Here is a 16,818-nt window from a genome sequence, read left to right as displayed (position 1 = left end):
TCTACGGAGGGGCCATGAGATGATTCTCGGGGTTTACCAGCAAACTACGAGGATGAGCTATGTGATACTGTTCACGACTGGGTCGTATGGACTATGACTGTAGATACTAGGTATATAATAAGATAACACTGCTGATTCATAAGACATGTATATTATTGCGTTCCTGGGACACTGGCAGTGTATAGGTAGCTGACTGACTTGAAAGGAATCTCGACCGTTGTCGTCTCCGAAATATCTACTAGGTATGCGTCATATCTCTGAGTCTTACCCAAGCGCCTGCTGACTCTTGACAGACTGCGGCATCGGTGCTGGATTGAAGGCATGCACAGCATACACGTATGGGTTAAAAGATGATGACAGCCAGCATGCCCGGATATCTATATGCAAGGTACCTGGAGCCAAGTACCTGCATCGATTAGCGCCCGGCTCCGACTATGGAGCTCGGTATCAACTGATAGCAAATTGCCCCGCGCCTGTGAGTCAAATCAACAAAAATATTTCGTTCGATCCTGACGGAATGACTGACGCATTGCACCGCACCGCACCATAAACCCGCCAGCCCGCCAGCCCAGCCCAGTGCCATCGGGACCCTCCCTGCCTGACACAACACTTGCCTATCTCTCTCTCTCTCTCTCTCTCTCTCTATACCTTCTGTAGCCATTGACCTACAGGCGGAGAACCATGTACCTACGCCTCTGAACTCCCACAATCTCACCCAGCAATACCGCCAAATTGTCTAGACCACTGTGCCGGGCCATTTGGGTGCGCAGGTCGCCATTTATCCCAACTACCACTCCCTTTCGACTCGCACCAGTTGCGCCCCCCTTCTGTTCCTATTCCTCTTCTTCCTACCCCGCATTGACTTCCACCACCATGGCTACCAACAGTGGCCGCGGCAATCAGATTGCTGCCGACGAGGGCCCCTCCAAGACCGGCGAGGGCGCGCCCCCTCCCGTCGCCAGCGGCACCAAGGACGCCGTCCAAGCTGCCGGCCCGGCTGATGGTGCCGGCGTTCACGCCTCCGGCCAAGACAAGTCCATGCAGCAACCCGCCCCCGCCGAGCCCAAGGTGAAGACGGAGAAGGAGCTCGAGCGCGAGCGCAAGAAGGCCGAGAAACAGGCCAAATTCGAGGAGAAGAAGAAGGCCAAGGAGGCTGCCACCGCCCAGGCCCCCGGCGCCTCCAACAAGGCCAAGAAAGCGAAAGCCCCCAAGCCCGAGGAGGCCCTGCACGCGTACGTCGAAGAAACCCCGGCCGGCGAGAAGAAGCGCCTCAAGTCCCTCGACGACCCCCACTTCAAGGCCTACGACCCCATCGCCGTCGAAAGCGCCTGGTACCAATGGTGGGAGAAGGAGGGCTACTTCAAGCCTCAGTTTACTGCCGAGGGCGAGGTCAAGCCCGAGGGCAAGTTCGTCATCGTCATCCCGCCGCCCAACGTCACCGGCGCGCTACACATGGGCCACGCGCTGGGCAATTCGCTGCAGGATGTCATGATCCGATGGAACCGCATGCACGGCAAGACCACCCTGTGGCTGCCCGGCTGCGACCATGCCGGTATCTCCACCCAGTCTGTCGTCGAGAAGATGCTGTGGAACCGAGAGAAGAAGACGCGCCATGATCTGGGCCGTCCCAAGTTCATCGAGCGTGTGTGGCAGTGGAAAGAGGACTACCATGTTCGCATCAACAACGCCCAAAGGAAGATGGGTGCTTCTACAGACTGGACCAGAGAGGCTTTCACCGTATGCTCCCCAGAAATAATAGGAACCAGCCAAGAGCGTATAAGCTGACCTGAAACAGATGGACAAAATTTTGTCGGCTGCTGTTACGGAGACTTTCGTCAAGCTCCACGAGGAGGGCATCATCTACCGGGCGAACAGACTGTATGGTTTCTCCCTGGTCCTCTACTTTCCTTCCTTGGCGAAACCCGCACTAATATTGAAAACCAGTGTCAACTGGTGTACGCAGCTCAATACCACCCTATCTAACCTCGAAGTCGTCAACAAGGAGCTGCCTGGCAAGACTCTCCTCGACGTCCCAGGTTACGAGAAGAAGATCGAGTTCGGTACCATTCACAACTTCAAGTACCCCATCGAAGGTACAAATGAGACCATTGAGGTAGCCACAACACGCCCGGAGACCTTGCTTGGTGATACTGGTATCGCCGTCCACCCTGCGGATGACCGATATAAGCACCTTGTCGGCAAGAACGCTGTTCACCCCTTCATTGAGGGTAGATTAATGCCTATGTAAGCAACTCCCGCCGCCTACGTCAAATCCGACATCTTGATGGATAGCGCCGATGTGGCCTCGGCTATGCTTCCTCCATATTTGTCTGGCTACACAGACGCGAGTCTTGCTAACTCTGTACCCTGCAGTGTCGCAGATGACTATGTCGAAAAAGACTTTGGTACTGGTGCCGTCAAGATCACACCGGCGCATGACCCCAACGATTTCGCCCTCGGTACACGCCACAACCTTAAATTCATCAACATCCTGACTGATGATGGCTTGATGAACGAAAATGCTGGCCCTTACATGGGACAGAAGCGATTTGACGTCCGCTACACCATCATCAAGGATCTCCAGGAGAAGAACCTCTACGTTGACTGGAAGGACAACCCCATGACTGTCCCTCTCTGTGACAAGACGAAGGATGTGATTGAACCCATCATGAAGCCCCAATGGTGGATGAAGATGGATGACCTCGCCAAGCCTGCCCTCGATGTTGTCAAGAACGGCAAGATAAAGATTCGCCCTGAGTCGGCTGAGAAGAGCTACTACAGGTGGATGGAGAACATTAATGATTGGTGTATCTCCAGACAGTTGTGGTGGGGTCACCAGTGCCCTGTCTACTTCGCGCAGGTCGAGGGAGAGAGGAGAGTGACGAAGGCGATAGCAACGGTTGGTTCTCCGGACGCACCGAGGAGGAGGCTCAAGCCAAGGCCGACAAGGCTCTCGCTGGCAAGAAGTTCACGCTCAAGAGAGATGAGGATGTTCTCGATACCTGGTTCAGCTCAGGATTGTGGCCCTTTAGCACACTTGGCTGGCCGAACCAAACCCCTGATATGCAGAAACTCTACCCCACCTCGGTCCTGGAAACAGGTTGGGATATCCTGTTCTTCTGGATTGCGAGAATGATCATGCTGGGTCTCAAGATGGTTGGCGAGGTTCCTTTCACCGAGGTTTACTGCCATTCTCTTGTCCGAGACTCCGAGGGTCGCAAGATGTCCAAGTCCCTGGGCAACGTCGTTGACCCCCTGGATGTGATTAAAGGTATCCCATTGGAGGAGCTGCACTCCAAGCTCCTTGTTGGCAACCTGGACCCCAAGGAAGTTGAAAAAGCCACCAAGTATCAGAAGACTGCCTTCCCGGATGGCATTCCCCAGTGCGGTACGGATGCTCTTCGCTTCTGCATGGCCAACTACGTGACACCCGGTGGCGGTGACATTGCCTTTGATATCAAGGTCATGCATGGTTTCAGAAGGTTCTGCAACAAGATTTACCAAGCAACCAAATACGTGCTTGGCAAACTGGACAAGGACTTCGTGCCCAACAAGACTGGCAAGCTGACGGGCAAGGAGTCGTTGGCCGAGAAGTGGATTCTGCACAAGATGAACGCCTGCACCAAAGACATCAACGACGCCATTCCCGCGCGAGAATTTTCGAAGGCCACTGGCGCTATCTACGTCTACTGGTACAACCAGCTGTGTGATGTCTTTATCGAGAACTCCAAGGCTCTGATTCAGGAGGGCACCAAAGAAGAGCAGGAATCTGCGACACAGACATTGTACACGGCGCTTGAGAGCGCTCTCACGATGATCCACCCCTTCATGCCTTTCCTGACAGAAGAGCTATGGCAGCGTCTGCCGCGCCGTCCCAGCGACGAGACGCCTTCCATCATGTTGGCCAAGTACCCCGTCTACGACCCTGACTTGGACAACCCCGCAGCTGCGGAAGCTTACGAGTTGGTCATGGGCTGCTCTAAGGGTGCCCGCTCCCTGATGGCAGAATATGCTCTGAAAGATGAGGCCAAGGGTAAGGCTTTTCTTTTCTCTGACTTGGAAGTTTTTAAAAAATGAAAGGAGTTGATTACTAACTCGAAAATAGTTTACATTCAAACCTACGATGAGACCGCCCACAAGACCGTAGCGGAGCAGCTCGCCTCGATCAAGTCGCTGTCGGGCAAGGGCGTGACCTCCGTCAGAGATCATCCCGGGCACCGATAGCCGCCCGGCTGGCTCCGTCGCGTTCCCCGTCTCGAGCGCCGCCGCCGTCTTCCTCCACGTCAAGGGCCGCGTCGATCTGGACGCCGAGATCGACAAGGCGTCCAAGAAGCTCGACCGTACGCGCCAGGCCATCGCCAAGCAGCAGAAGCTGCTCGCGGACCCCAAGTATCTCGAGAAGACGCCCCAGAACCTCCAGGAGGACGCCCGCCGCAAACTGGGCGATTTCGAATCTGAAGCCAAGGGCTTCGAAGGCACCATCAAGCAGTTTGAGGATTTGAAGCTGGAGTAGAAAGGGGATGGTGCATGATGAGCGGAACCGGACGTGGAAGAAGAACAAAATATAACAGCTTAGTTTCGGGTTAGATCTGTAGACGCCTATGAAAGAGACTCGAGGAGTTTGGAGTAAAAATAAGGTCCAGACGGACACTTTGAACAAATGATGGCGATATACACCTATCTTACATCTTTTACTGGCTTTGAATAGCTTTTGATTGAAATGCTACATCCGATGATCCATGGTATGCGAAATAGTTGCTATAACTAAGTAATCTGCTTGCACCCCCCTCGTAATCGATAGATGGCAAGACTCAGAAAGCCGATAAATAGCTCTTCTGATATGTGCCTCGGAATGCACCCTTTGATTGAAGTATCCAAACCGTTTGCCAATGCGAGGATAAGCAGTGCTCCTGCTCCCTTGCTACGCCTTCTTCTCTTTCGTTCTTTTGAGGTATCTTGATGCCCATCCCTGAAATCTCCAAAGACACGCTTGAAAGCAAAACGGAAATGCGCCGCTCTCTCCAGTCCGGATATAAAAACGATGCTAGAAACAACCCATCCAACCTTTTCTCGTGCCAGAGAAACGCCATGCAATGAACGAGTGAATATGGTCTAGTAAAATGCAGCCGACGCAATGCGAAATAATGATGATAGGAAAATGAAGCGACAGTTGGGGTTCAAGCAAGGATCACGAAAGAGGTGCCAAGCCTGCCCATTGATAGTTTCCGTCGATGTTCACCCAGTCGCCATGGTTGATGGCCTTCTCCCAACCCATCATGACGGCCATGAGGCGGCATCCGGTGGCGCTGATGGTGCAGATCAGAGCGTCACTGCCATGGGCCAAGATGGCGAGGTCCATGAGATAGGCGCGACCAATGTAGCTGCGCAGGCGCGTCGTTTCGGCGGAGGGGGTGACGGGCATCGAGGCAGCCGCGCTGTCGCTGTCGCTGTTGATGCCCGAGCGTCCCAAATTCCAGAACATGCTCGCGAAGAAACCACCTTCCCACCCGAACGTCTCTTCGACAAACTTGTGCATGACACTACGGTCCTGCTCTGGTTGCGGACTCTGAGCTTTGGCCGCAAGTTTGATCATCTCCTGAGCCCTTGGTGAGCGCTTGAACTCTTCTGAATCATAAACTTCGGGATCATCAGACGCAATGACGGTGAATGAATGTTGCTTTGCCACGACGTTCTCGCCGCCGCTGGGGGCGCTCGTATTGTGTAAATCCTCAATGATTTCACGGGCCTTGTCCGCGTAGAGATTGAGGGGTATGTATGCACCTCTGTACTGATACTCGAAGGGGTGCTGGTCGCCATGGCGGACATGGATGCCAACGACAGTCCCGTCCTGCTTGTGCCCTTGGGGGGCTTTAGCCTTGTTTCTCAGCTCAATGATTCGGCTGGTGACGTAAGAGTGGTCGTCGTGATTCAGGTGGAACAGAGCTTCGTATCCCGTTCGGGCCAGGTCGAACATCGGCCGCTCCCGATCCTGATCCTTCTTTTGCAGGACTTCGTACTCATTCGCGAAGCTGTTCCCAAATGATTCCTTTGCAGTGGCGACTGACACCACCAAGTGGCGGGCATGTCGCGGACAAGGAAGCATTTCGTGTCGTGGGGGCGATTGGCAGCTTGGGACGGGCGGGGCCTTGAAAATGCCTGTGTACTCTCCGTATGCCCATCTCGAATCATCGATGAAAAATGCGCGCTTCTCCTTCTGAGCCAACCCATATGCCATCCATAGCATCATAAGAGTTGTGCCCAGGCCCGCGTCGGGGGATTCGAGGACGAATGTGAGGGTTGATCCACAGACTGGCTGGTCTACCAGAGTGCTCTTGCTCTCGCCGACTAAATGGCCTTCTTGTGCTCGGGGGGAGATCCTCCACGCTCTGTCTTGTGCACCCGGAAGTAGACCACGCTGTTCCGCCTCGTTGACATCGAGGAAGTAGGGGTCCTGATAGTAATAATTCAAACCCGCCTTCTGGGACGGGTAGCTCTTCCCATGGAGATCCCTTACATGAGTGGCGACCTCGTGACACTTGGCGCAGATGTCTGCATACTCCTTGGTACTCAAGGGGAAGCTGTAGGAGGGAGGTATGGACACAGTCCACTTCGTCCTGCCTCTACGATCCGTGACAGCGATCGGGGTAGGAAAACTGGAAGTTCGTCTTGGCCCACCATCTCATACTCCTCTTGGCTCCCCAAAGCCCAGTCGACAACAACAGGTACATCTCCAAAGTGTCTCACGACCGCCCTGGCGATATACAGAAAAGCCAATACAGACAGGAACCACCCAAAGACTCTGAAAACTCGACTAGGTCGAGGGGCTACCGGAGACTTCTTGGATCTCGGTACCAAGGCGGGAAGACCAGGAGATGGTGGAGGTGAGAAGAGTAGATGGTTGAAGTTGAACCGGGAAGTCGATGAAGATAAGGGGACCTTCTCGTTCGTAGATGTTCCGGTATAAGATGCGGCTCTGCGCAAGTTGAGTCGGGGTGGAATCACCATCATCTTGGCATGGGTGCTGTGTGTGAGATCGAGTGCGGGAGGCGGCATCTTTGCGGATGCTGTTAGATATAATAGGAGAGCATACAAATTATTAAAAGTAATAGTTCAACGTAAAGCGGTGTCCCAAGGAGTGTAGTATAGGTGAGCTGTTCCGGTGGCCGTTTGGCATAAAGGATTGACTGGCAACGGGAGCCGAGTGACAAACACGTACGGCCAGGGGCCAATCTAGCAGTTTGCCGATTCGAAGGGACAGAGTGGTAAAGAAACGGTTAGAATGGAAATGTGAGTGACGTTTCGTTGGTACGGCGTGGGTGTGCTTTTTTTCTTCTTCTTCTTCTTCTTCTTCTTCTTCTTCTTCTTCTTCTTCTTCTTCTTCTCCTTCTCTTTCAGAGTCCCATCGAGCGAAAAGAGGCAACGAAGAGGCGGGGTGGGTTGCTTGCCCTCACCTCGCTGGCGGTGACATTCAGGACATGCGAGGGAACGTCAAAGTGGTGAGCGAAGGCTGGCCAAGCGGTCTGTGGAACGCAGTACTTGTATGTATTCGGATTGCAAGAGGCCAAACAGAGACAGACGAAGAAGAGTCAGAGAGTCGAGCCGGGTGGCGGGGTGGGTAAAACAGGGCCGATCTTCAGTGAAGTAATGTCTGATAGTATGACAGCAGACCGTCTGGCTGTCACAAGGTCCCATCCATGCACGGAAAATGGGGAAAGGTGGAAACAGAGCTGGGCTTGCCAAGCAGGGGTTCCTTTCGACTGGTACAGTAAGAGGGCCCCGAACAGAACCTGAAGATGGGCAGCTACTTCCTGCATACGCAATGCTCATCAAACGCAGATGACGATCCCACCAGTTCCGAGTCTGGGGGGAAGGTAATAGTGAGAATGGATACTGGGTAATGCGGTCGAGAGACCCTTGGGCACCGATATCATTGATGAAATGGTTGATACATATAGTGCAGAGGGTGCTAGTAGGTCCGGTACATGGCATAAAATGACGATGACCGCGGAAGCACCCAGGGAGTCCGTCCGGCAGTGGATAAGCAGGGCCGCGAGCTACCTTAGTTGGTCCGGCCAGAAGCGAACAATACGAGACAAGAGGGCACACGAGGGAAGGTGCAGTGTTATCGTGTGATTCTTGGATCTTCAAAGGCGGATATCAGATGGCTAGCCAGCTGCCAGATCTAATGTCCTGATGCCCGTTGGATCAATGTGTGTTGTTATGTACAATAGGGAGGTGAAGGCAGGCTGACGGGGTTGACGGGCTCGAGACCGGCCCAGCACAGGGGATACGGTGTGATGGGAATTTGGATGTGGATGTGGTTGGTGAGTGGTGACAGCAGCTACCTCTGTACTGTACTGTATGTACTTGTGAGGACGGAAGCGAGCGCGATAGTAATACTGCACATAGACCAAATAGCAGGCCCCGCCGGATGATGTCACATGGGAATAAGCAACGGTTCGGTGGTTCCAGCGTTACATCGAAGAAAATGAGGATTGGCAAAGAAAAAGCTGAAAGGGGGGGGCTCGCAAGGGGGGCAGAGCCAATGCGATTGGCGGAACTGTTGATGGCAGAGGAAAAAAGTGAAAACAACCATGGCGATCTGCACGAAGATCTCGTGAGGCCTCGTCTTATGGCACTATTATGCAAGCAGTAAAGAGGGAAAGTCGTCCGTCACTTACTCGTGCCTGCCTGCCTGCCAGCCTGCATCTCGCATGGCATGGCATGGCATGGCCCGAAGGATGATGTGGATGGGGAGCCAAAAAATGCCTTTGGTTCTTCCAAACCAAAGGGTCCTTTTCCTTGTCCCCCTCACTGCCATTGATGGTTATTTTGGTCGGCCCACTCATACCCCCTGCCCATTCTGAAACAGTCTAAAGATCTGCGGAGAGGGCCCCCCCCCCCCCCCCCCCTGGCGCGGATCTACTTCTACTGTAGTAACCGAGTGAGATGTGCATGTTGTGAAGACCAATGAGAGCATATCAATCCGCTTTCTCATCTCTGCCTCGGCACCAACCCCGAAAAGGGCCAATCCGACTGCCGACCTCTTGTCTCTGTCAATCTGGGTTAGGTGTTATCCGTAGTCTGTAGATCGACATGTGTTCGTTGGTACGGCTGGTGATTACATACTACCTACGTATTGGAATTGTAGGTGATATATTGGATTGCCTCACAAGGCAGGTAAGTTGGTCACGAGCAAATGAGCCAGCCGTTATTGCCTTGTTTCGCAACTCCCGTTGGCCGTTTGATGTATATAAATGGGAAGAAACTGGAGGAAGGGAAGGAAGAAGAAAAAAAACGAGGCGGGGACCAGGGTCATTCGTGTTTGGGCTCACTCGTGTCTGTCTGCCCAACCATGCCGGGCGCCGGCGGAGTGGACGAACGACATGGCTTGAATGACACCTGCACCTGCTCGCAGCGCGGCCCCCCCCCCCCCTAATCCGTTGCACTAACAAGAAGGGGGGCGGCCGAGCTAGACTAATAAACACCTTTATAGTATCTATCCTTAAAGCTGCATACGGGGGAAGTGTATATATTTTTAAGTCTAACTCGATTTTTAATAAAAAAGTGTATATTATATATAACTTTAAAAATATATAATTATAAAGACTTAAATAAAAGGTTAAAGCTTATATTTTAATAATCTTATATTTATTTCTTTATTAAATTTATTATTTAAAGGTTTAATTAATTTAAATAATAAAAAAGTAAATTAAGTTTAATTAAATTAAGAGCTTTTTAATAAAGTTTTAAAAGTAAAAGATTTAAATACTTTATTTTACTTTTATAAAAAATTATTTACTTTATTAATTTTTAATAATTATAGCGCCTTTTTTTATTAATATTATTTATTAAAGTATGCTTTTAAGTTTAATAAATTTTAACTTTAAAATTATTTATCTACTTTTTTATACTTTTATTATTATATTATACTTTAAAATATTATTAGTTAATATATTAATAAAGTATCTCTTTTATCGTAATTTTAAATACTTTTTTATATTATTAATATAAATTTAAATACATTTTACTAACTTTTTTTTAAAACTTAAATAACGTTCGTTAAACTTTTAAAGCTACTTTTCTAAAACAATATTACTTTTTTTAAAGTCTTTCTTTTAAAGGCTTTTTATATAACGCTTTTATAATTAATAAAAAGTAAAGAGCGTTAAATAAAGGTTTTAATTTATTAATATTAAATAATAGTATTAAATTAGTTAATATAATAGTTTATATTATATAAAAAGTAAAAAGAGATGTTTAATATTAAAGAGCTTTTAATTATTTAAATAATAAAAATAATATAATTATAAAAAAAATTATTCTATTAAAAATATTAATATAAACACTTTTTTTTATAAAAAAGCTTATAATAAAAACGTTTTTATTAATTTAAATTACTTTAACTTATATTAATAAGAAAAGTTATACTTTATTACTTAATATTAGTTATTTAATTTTTTAAAAAGCTTTTTTAATAAAAGAAGTTGTTAATTTACTAGTATTTATTATTTAAAAAGTTATTTACTTTTATAAAGCTTTTTTTTATTAATTTTATATTAAAGCGAGTTTAAAAGCTTAAAGATTAAAAGCTTTTAATTTATTTTAAAAATATTATTTTAAAACTTAATTAAATAATTAATATTATATTTATAATATTTTATATAATAAAAGGCTTTAATTTAAAAAGTTAACTTAATTATATAAAAGTAAGTAATAGTTTTTTATTTTTATTATTAATTTTTTTCAAGTTATTTCGTATTAGTTTAATATAATTATATAAGTAACATTTTAAAAAAGCGTAATGAATCTTTCTTTAAACTTAGTTAAATGTTTTTTTAATATAGTAATAATATTAAATTATATAAATAATTAGTTTTAAAATCTTCTTATTATTTTAAAAGATTTTATCTCGATTTAAAAGTAATATAACTAGCTTTATAAAATTTAAAATAACTTATTTTAAGTATTATAAAAATTAGAGTTATAAAAGCTTATTTTTAAACTTAAATATTATTTATATTAAAATTAAATCTTTTTTATTAACATTAATTATTATAATAAAAAAAGAGTATTAATTTAAAGCGTTTTTAAAAAAAGTTTCGTTTATAATTATAAGCTTTTTATAATAGCGAAAGCTCGCTTTATTTTAAAAAAAAGTATATAAAAATTTACTCGAAATATTAATAACGATTTTATAATAACTTTATATATATAATTAATATAATTATTTTAAAGAGTTTTTTATAATAAATATTTTTAATGAATTAAATATAAAAAAGTTAAAATTTTATTATAATTTAATTTATTAAATAATAATAAAATAAATAAGCATAGTTTAATTAAGTTACTTTTTATAAAAAAATTATTAAATACTTTTATTAAAGGTTATAAAAATAGCTATAATTAGTTTTATTAATATTTAAACTTTAAAGATTTATTTTTAATATTTTAAAACACTTTATAATATTATAAACATTTTTTAATAAAGAAATAAGCTTATATTATACACGTTATACTTTAATAATAAATTTTTATAATTAAACTTCCTTTTAAGAATTTAATTATTAAAAGTAAAAGTTATAATATTAAAGTTAAAAAACTTAAAATAATAATTATAAAGTTATTATAATTAATAAATATTATTAATCTTTTAAATTAAACTACTCTTAAATAAGTTACGTACTTTTTTAACGAGAAGGGTGGTGGCTAAAGCGTTAAAATCCGGCAGAAAAAACGACAGGGTAAATAAATCTTTACATGGGTGGTGCAGGGTATTTAAATCCTTTGCTCAAGGTTTTAATGGCAGACAGGTGACCCACCCATAAGCCCCAAAGTGCATAAGGAAAGCGAGCCTGAGTCGTATACACTTTCATGGGTATGTACTGTACCCAGACTGCCAGCCAGAATTGCGCCGGCCTGGTGGGAAAAAGTGGCTTTGGTGCCATTCATTATTGAGTCTTCCCGTGCCCACTGCCGTGCCCCCCCCCCCCCGAAAGATGGAATTGCTTTCTGATTTGCCTGTAGTGGAAGATACGTTATTGGAGAGAGAGATGGAGGGGGAGAGAGAGAGAGAGAGAGAGAGAGATTCCCCACCGGCTCACTTGAAAGAGGTGGTTGTGTTCTCGCTTCGTCCCGTCCGACCGTTGCATTCGCCCCGGCATTAGCGCACATACTGTAGTTCCCTTGGGAGCGGGGCTTGGATATGGTCTATCCGATTCTCGTGATATCATCTGCCGGGTCGTGTTAGTTGCTTTATGGCATTATGGCTCAGAGCTATGTATCTCTACCTGTCTGTAGCTCTTCGACGCTGGACCTGGCCGGTATCCAGCAGCCGTCGCTTGTGGGGAGGGAACTGAGGCCAGCTGGAGCTGGACAAGATAAATATAATGTAGACAGCCGATCATGGATTGACGCAGTTGGACGCCACCATACGGTCGGCGTATCTCAGAAACCGGACATCGCTATAAAAATAAGAATAAAAGCAAGCTGGTATTTGCTAATGCATAGAAGATCAGTGATAGTCTCGAAAATCGATTCTTTATTTTCTTCTTGCTGTCCATTTCGACGTGTCTTTTTTTGTCGGCTAAAATTACATACGAGGCGTCAAGTCCGCTGTGACAGATGTTTTCTATCGTCCATAAAGATGGAATCCCTGGACCACTTTCTCCAGGAGTGGCAGCACTAACATAAGAGGAACGAATGGAAAATGAAGGAAAGAAGAAAAAATAAGATACAGCCAGAACCCGCTCATTATATAACGCGGTCGCGTCCCGCGGAGGACAAGCAACTCCTTCCTAGGACACCGCTTGGGAATAGTAACAGTGACCCAGTCCATCGGTTTCTTCCCGTCGTTAGAGCATTCACGTCCACAAACACTCCTGTCGTAGCAAATAGCGCAACAAGATGGGGTATAAAAGAAACGGACAGAAGCAATCCCAACCAAAAACACCGATACCTCGGACTTCGGCGCCCCAGCCGAGTCCCCAATATAAAATTTGTACATGCCCCGGAACGAGCGACATCACTTTCACGCCTCAAGAGGAACCAACCTCCTGAGGCTCCTGGGAACTGTTGGGCTCTCCCGATTTGGCTCGGCGTTGACCGTAGCCGCTTCCGGCGCTGCCGCCGGCACGTGTATCTTTCGGCCATCGCTAGCGATACGGACGCTGCCTCGCATACCTCTAACGACGTGGCCGCTTTCCACCTTCTCCTGGATCATTTCGTCTAGGATGCGGCTCATCTCGTCAACTGATTTGGGCCTCTTGCGCTCGTTAGTAGGCGAGGCGCTCTTTCGCCCGGCCATGGGCGGGTCTGGTAGCGCCCCGGACGGTGGAGGACTAGCTGCCTGCTCATACAGTAGAGAAGTTCGTCCCTCGCGAACCTCGCGAACCTCGGGTTTGGGGGCCCCCTTCTCCAGCCCTTCAGCGGCATCCCTGGAGCGAGCTGCATTGCGCAGAGCACCAAGCATTCGGTCCTTGTCATCCAATCTCGCCCGGAGTTCTGCAATCTCGGCATCCTTCTCCTTGAGTGCAGCGGAAACGCTGTGGTCTTCTCCAACCATGATGCCCTTGTTGGGCGCAGAGAAACCAACTGATGCGCGAGACGAGCTAGCCCTTCTTGCATGAAGGAGCCGTTTCTCGAGAGTGGCTATGTACCGGTTTTTGTCGGCGAGATCGCTTTGCAAAGCTTGGTTTTGGGCTGCCAGGGAAGCAAAGCCGTCGCCGTACTCGCCAAAGCTGTCGTCTTCCTCGGTTGATGGCTCACCGGAATTCGATCGCCGCTGGAGATTTGATCGCCGGCCAATTGTGGACGACGAAGAGTTCATCGAGCTCGTTCTCTCCATTATCGGGTGGCTCTTGGAGGATGCAGCAATCGAGGTCCGGACAGATGGAGCCAAGGAAGACTGCGAGTAACGGGGATGTATACCCAACGCACTGTAGGCTCCGCTGCTATTGACACCAATGGATTTGGAGCTCAAAATCAGCTTGTTCAAATGATCGATCCGCTCTTTCAATGCCGTACGCGCAAGCTGCATCTCCAGCATCTGCTCCTCGTGCCTTGCCTCGGCCTCCTTTTCGCGCAAGCGCTCCTCCACCACTTCTTTAATAGGTTCTTCCTCTTCCACCGTCTCAGCAGGCTTGTTCTTGACCTGTGTTTCAAGTTGGGATCGAAGTTCCAAGATCTCCATTTGGTACCGCTCGAGCAGGACTCTAGCTCCGCCCTCACCACCAGCACCCAGAGCTTCCTCGGCCTTCTTAGCATGGCTGACAATGCTATTCTTTGCACGAGCAGCAAACTTCAGAGTATTGATAGTCTCTGCCGTATGGCTATTCGAAGAAGCAGCACTCCCAGCTGCGCCAATTTGAATGGTACAGAGAATACTGACAAGGGAATTCCCCGACAACGCCCCTTGCAACAACCTCGTTAACTTGCTGTCTCTGTAAGGAAGATGCTTGGTGTCTAAGGGGGCGCCGTCCTTCTTCTTAGCATCCGACAGTTTTGAGATAACATTTCCTAAAGTCAACAGACTCTTGTTGATATGGCCTCCTTCTTGCCGGCGCTCCTTGGTCTCGGCAGCCTTCTCGGAACCAGCAAGATCAATCAAGCTGAGAGTAGAGACACGGACACCGCCGGGGACCAAGCCCGAGCGTTTGTTATCCGCTCCCGATGCTGGCATCCGCTCTCTACTCTCGACGACGATCTGCACAACGGCGTGACTGCGCGAGCTCCTGGCGTTGAATTGTGTGCTGGCTGTCCTTCGAGCTTGATCACCACGGGCAATGACTCGCAGGAGTTGTGTCGGACTCTGGACGATTTCCTCCTTCAGAGGAGTGGCATAGACACCACGCTTGCTGTCTTCCCGTAGTTTGATTTCTTCTTGTGCACCTGCACCTCCGACTCCGCCGCCAGTTGACATACTCAAAAGATCGTGGATCTTTTCATTGTAGATCTCGAGATAGCTGACACGTAGCAGAAACTCTCGCGACGGCGTTTCCCGAATGTAGGAGAAAATATCGGTGATGGCGAGTGGAATAACACCCGGAGATGAGGCCGTTCCTTGCATCGAGAATGTTTTACCCGTACCCGTCATACCATAGGCAAACACGGTGCCGTGGTAGCCTTCCATAACTCTTCGGACTAGCCGCTTCGCTGTATGGTCATAGACCCTGCTGTTGTCGTCATGAGTCGCAAAAACATTATCGTAGTGGTAGTCACCGCCTTCTTTGCCACGATAGGACACGAGCGACTTCCTGCCGTCTACCATCCATTCACCCTCCACCCGTCCCTGATCACTGGCACCTGCATCCGGCCGCACTCGCACGCTAACAATAACGTTGCCTTTACCATCCAAACTCTTAGAGGTCCGTTTGTCGTTTGTGGGAGTCGAGCTAAGGTCGGTCGGATCATCATATGTCGTAGCCGAAGTCGAATAAGAATCCTGGGCTGAGGAACTGCGGCTCTGCGGGGGCGAAGCGATACTAATAAGCCCATCGGAATTCCTGACGTTATTACTACTGAGGACGGATTTGCTATCGCCGCCTCCGTTCAGTAGGCTGGGCACTCCGTGGCTCACCTTAGGCGCAGTTGATATTCTTGTTTTCCTCGAATTTCCTGTTGCGCCAGACAATGGGCTGGGCGGGAGACTGGATATGCGCGAATCGCCCTTGGGAGGTTGTGGAAACGAGTTGATGCTAACAGTTTTACGTATCGTCTTTCCATTAGGGGTAGCTGCGCCTTTAGGGGTCGGGAGGGCGGAAGTTGGAGCAGGAGCGGGTGGCGGTAGATTTGATGACGGTGCGCGGAGGCCGCTCCTTGGTGTGCTCGGCGACCTAGTAGCTGCGTGCAGGTTCCCGGTGCTCTTGCGCGTCTTGGGAACAGGTAATGCAGGGAGCGCCGAGGTGGGCGGCCCGACTGACGGGCGCGACGGCCTAGGTATTGTGGCCATTGTTTGATCTCGGGCTGACGTCGAGGCACTTGAGGTTGAACTCCAAGCAAACCGACAGAAAAGCCAGCGGCCTGAGTGTCTGATAAAGCTGGGTTTACACAGACTAGTACTCCATCAGTCTCAAACTACAGCTGTAGCTAATATAGCCCGTTGCTGCACAATAGCATGTAGGGGTTTCACTGCACAGCAACTCCTGCGGCCAAATAGCGACGGGATCACGTATGACAACTTTTTCGAAGCTGACTAACGCAGGTTGACAATGCAGAAGCAAACCCCGATCCACAAAGAAGCGAGTGACCGGTGGAGGGACAGTTGAGATAATTATGGAATATATGTGGTTATCGGTGAGGCTGGCCGTGGTGTGACCGCTTAACGCTTGGGTGATTATCTCAGCACTTGCAATGTCGCACAAGCTGAGGATTAACTGTGATGTTATGTTAGCTGCGCATGTCCTCGACTCGGACTGGCAAGGGCTCTGTTGAGCTGGTGTCCATACTTGGACTGGTTTGCAAATCAAGTGCCTGTATACAACTTTAGAGAATAGAAGATCGCATGACGTACAAAAGCCTACCAGGCGCAACGAGGGGTGGTGTGGGAGCTGACAGAGGACCCTGACAGCTTTAATTGACTGAGCCCGCAATGTCTAAAGATCGGAAACGAATCGGCGTCCGTCTCTGATTCGCCAGTTGCTTTTTCTTTGCTTTTTCCGACCAACTTCTTGCTTATAGCGAAACAAGCCAGCGGGATGTCTGAGTGACGAATCTCGATAAATTGCCTTTCTCTATCGCAGAGTGTTTTTGGTGTGCCAGATAAACGAGGCGATTGCAAAAGCGAAAGGCGAAGGCGCCGGTGTTTGACCCCTGTCGAGA

At 47.9% G+C, this 16,818-nt stretch overlaps 3 protein-coding genes across 3 annotated transcripts; 1 reads left to right on the top strand and 2 right to left on the bottom strand.

Annotated features, from left to right (window-relative positions):
• Nucleotides 1-873: 873 nt before the first annotated feature.
• Nucleotides 874-4,513, top strand: PG994_011457 (valyl-tRNA synthetase- mitochondrial precursor; the record flags this gene model as incomplete). Its single annotated transcript, XM_066862866.1, has 6 exons — nt 874-1,737; nt 1,796-2,244; nt 2,374-2,807; nt 2,861-4,033; nt 4,106-4,175; nt 4,225-4,513. 6 exons carry the CDS (start codon nt 874-876, stop codon nt 4,511-4,513), a joined length of 3,279 nt encoding a protein of 1,092 aa, XP_066711976.1.
• Nucleotides 4,514-5,188: 675 nt separating this feature from the next.
• PG994_011456 (uncharacterized protein) lies at nt 5,189-7,053 on the bottom strand (the record flags this gene model as incomplete). The annotated part of the gene is made up of 2 exons (XM_066862865.1): nt 5,189-6,620; nt 6,686-7,053. The coding sequence occupies 2 exons, from the start codon at nt 7,051-7,053 to the stop codon at nt 5,189-5,191; spliced, it is 1,800 nt and encodes a 599-aa protein (XP_066711975.1).
• A 5,977-nt stretch (nt 7,054-13,030) lies between these two features.
• Nucleotides 13,031-15,949, bottom strand: PG994_011455 (kinesin motor domain-containing protein; the record flags this gene model as incomplete). Its single annotated transcript, XM_066862864.1, has 1 exon — nt 13,031-15,949. The coding sequence occupies one exon, from the start codon at nt 15,947-15,949 to the stop codon at nt 13,031-13,033; it is 2,919 nt and encodes a 972-aa protein (XP_066711974.1).
• Nucleotides 15,950-16,818: the final 869 nt, after the last annotated feature.

Source organism: Apiospora phragmitis (genome assembly GCF_038363925.1).
Source record: "Apiospora phragmitis strain CBS 135458 chromosome Unknown utg000010l:1.0-9815664.0:1.0-9183399.0, whole genome shotgun sequence".
In the NCBI taxonomy this organism is placed as follows: domain Eukaryota; kingdom Fungi; phylum Ascomycota; class Sordariomycetes; order Amphisphaeriales; family Apiosporaceae; genus Apiospora; species Apiospora phragmitis.
This window is presented reverse-complemented; position numbering and strand designations above follow the sequence as displayed.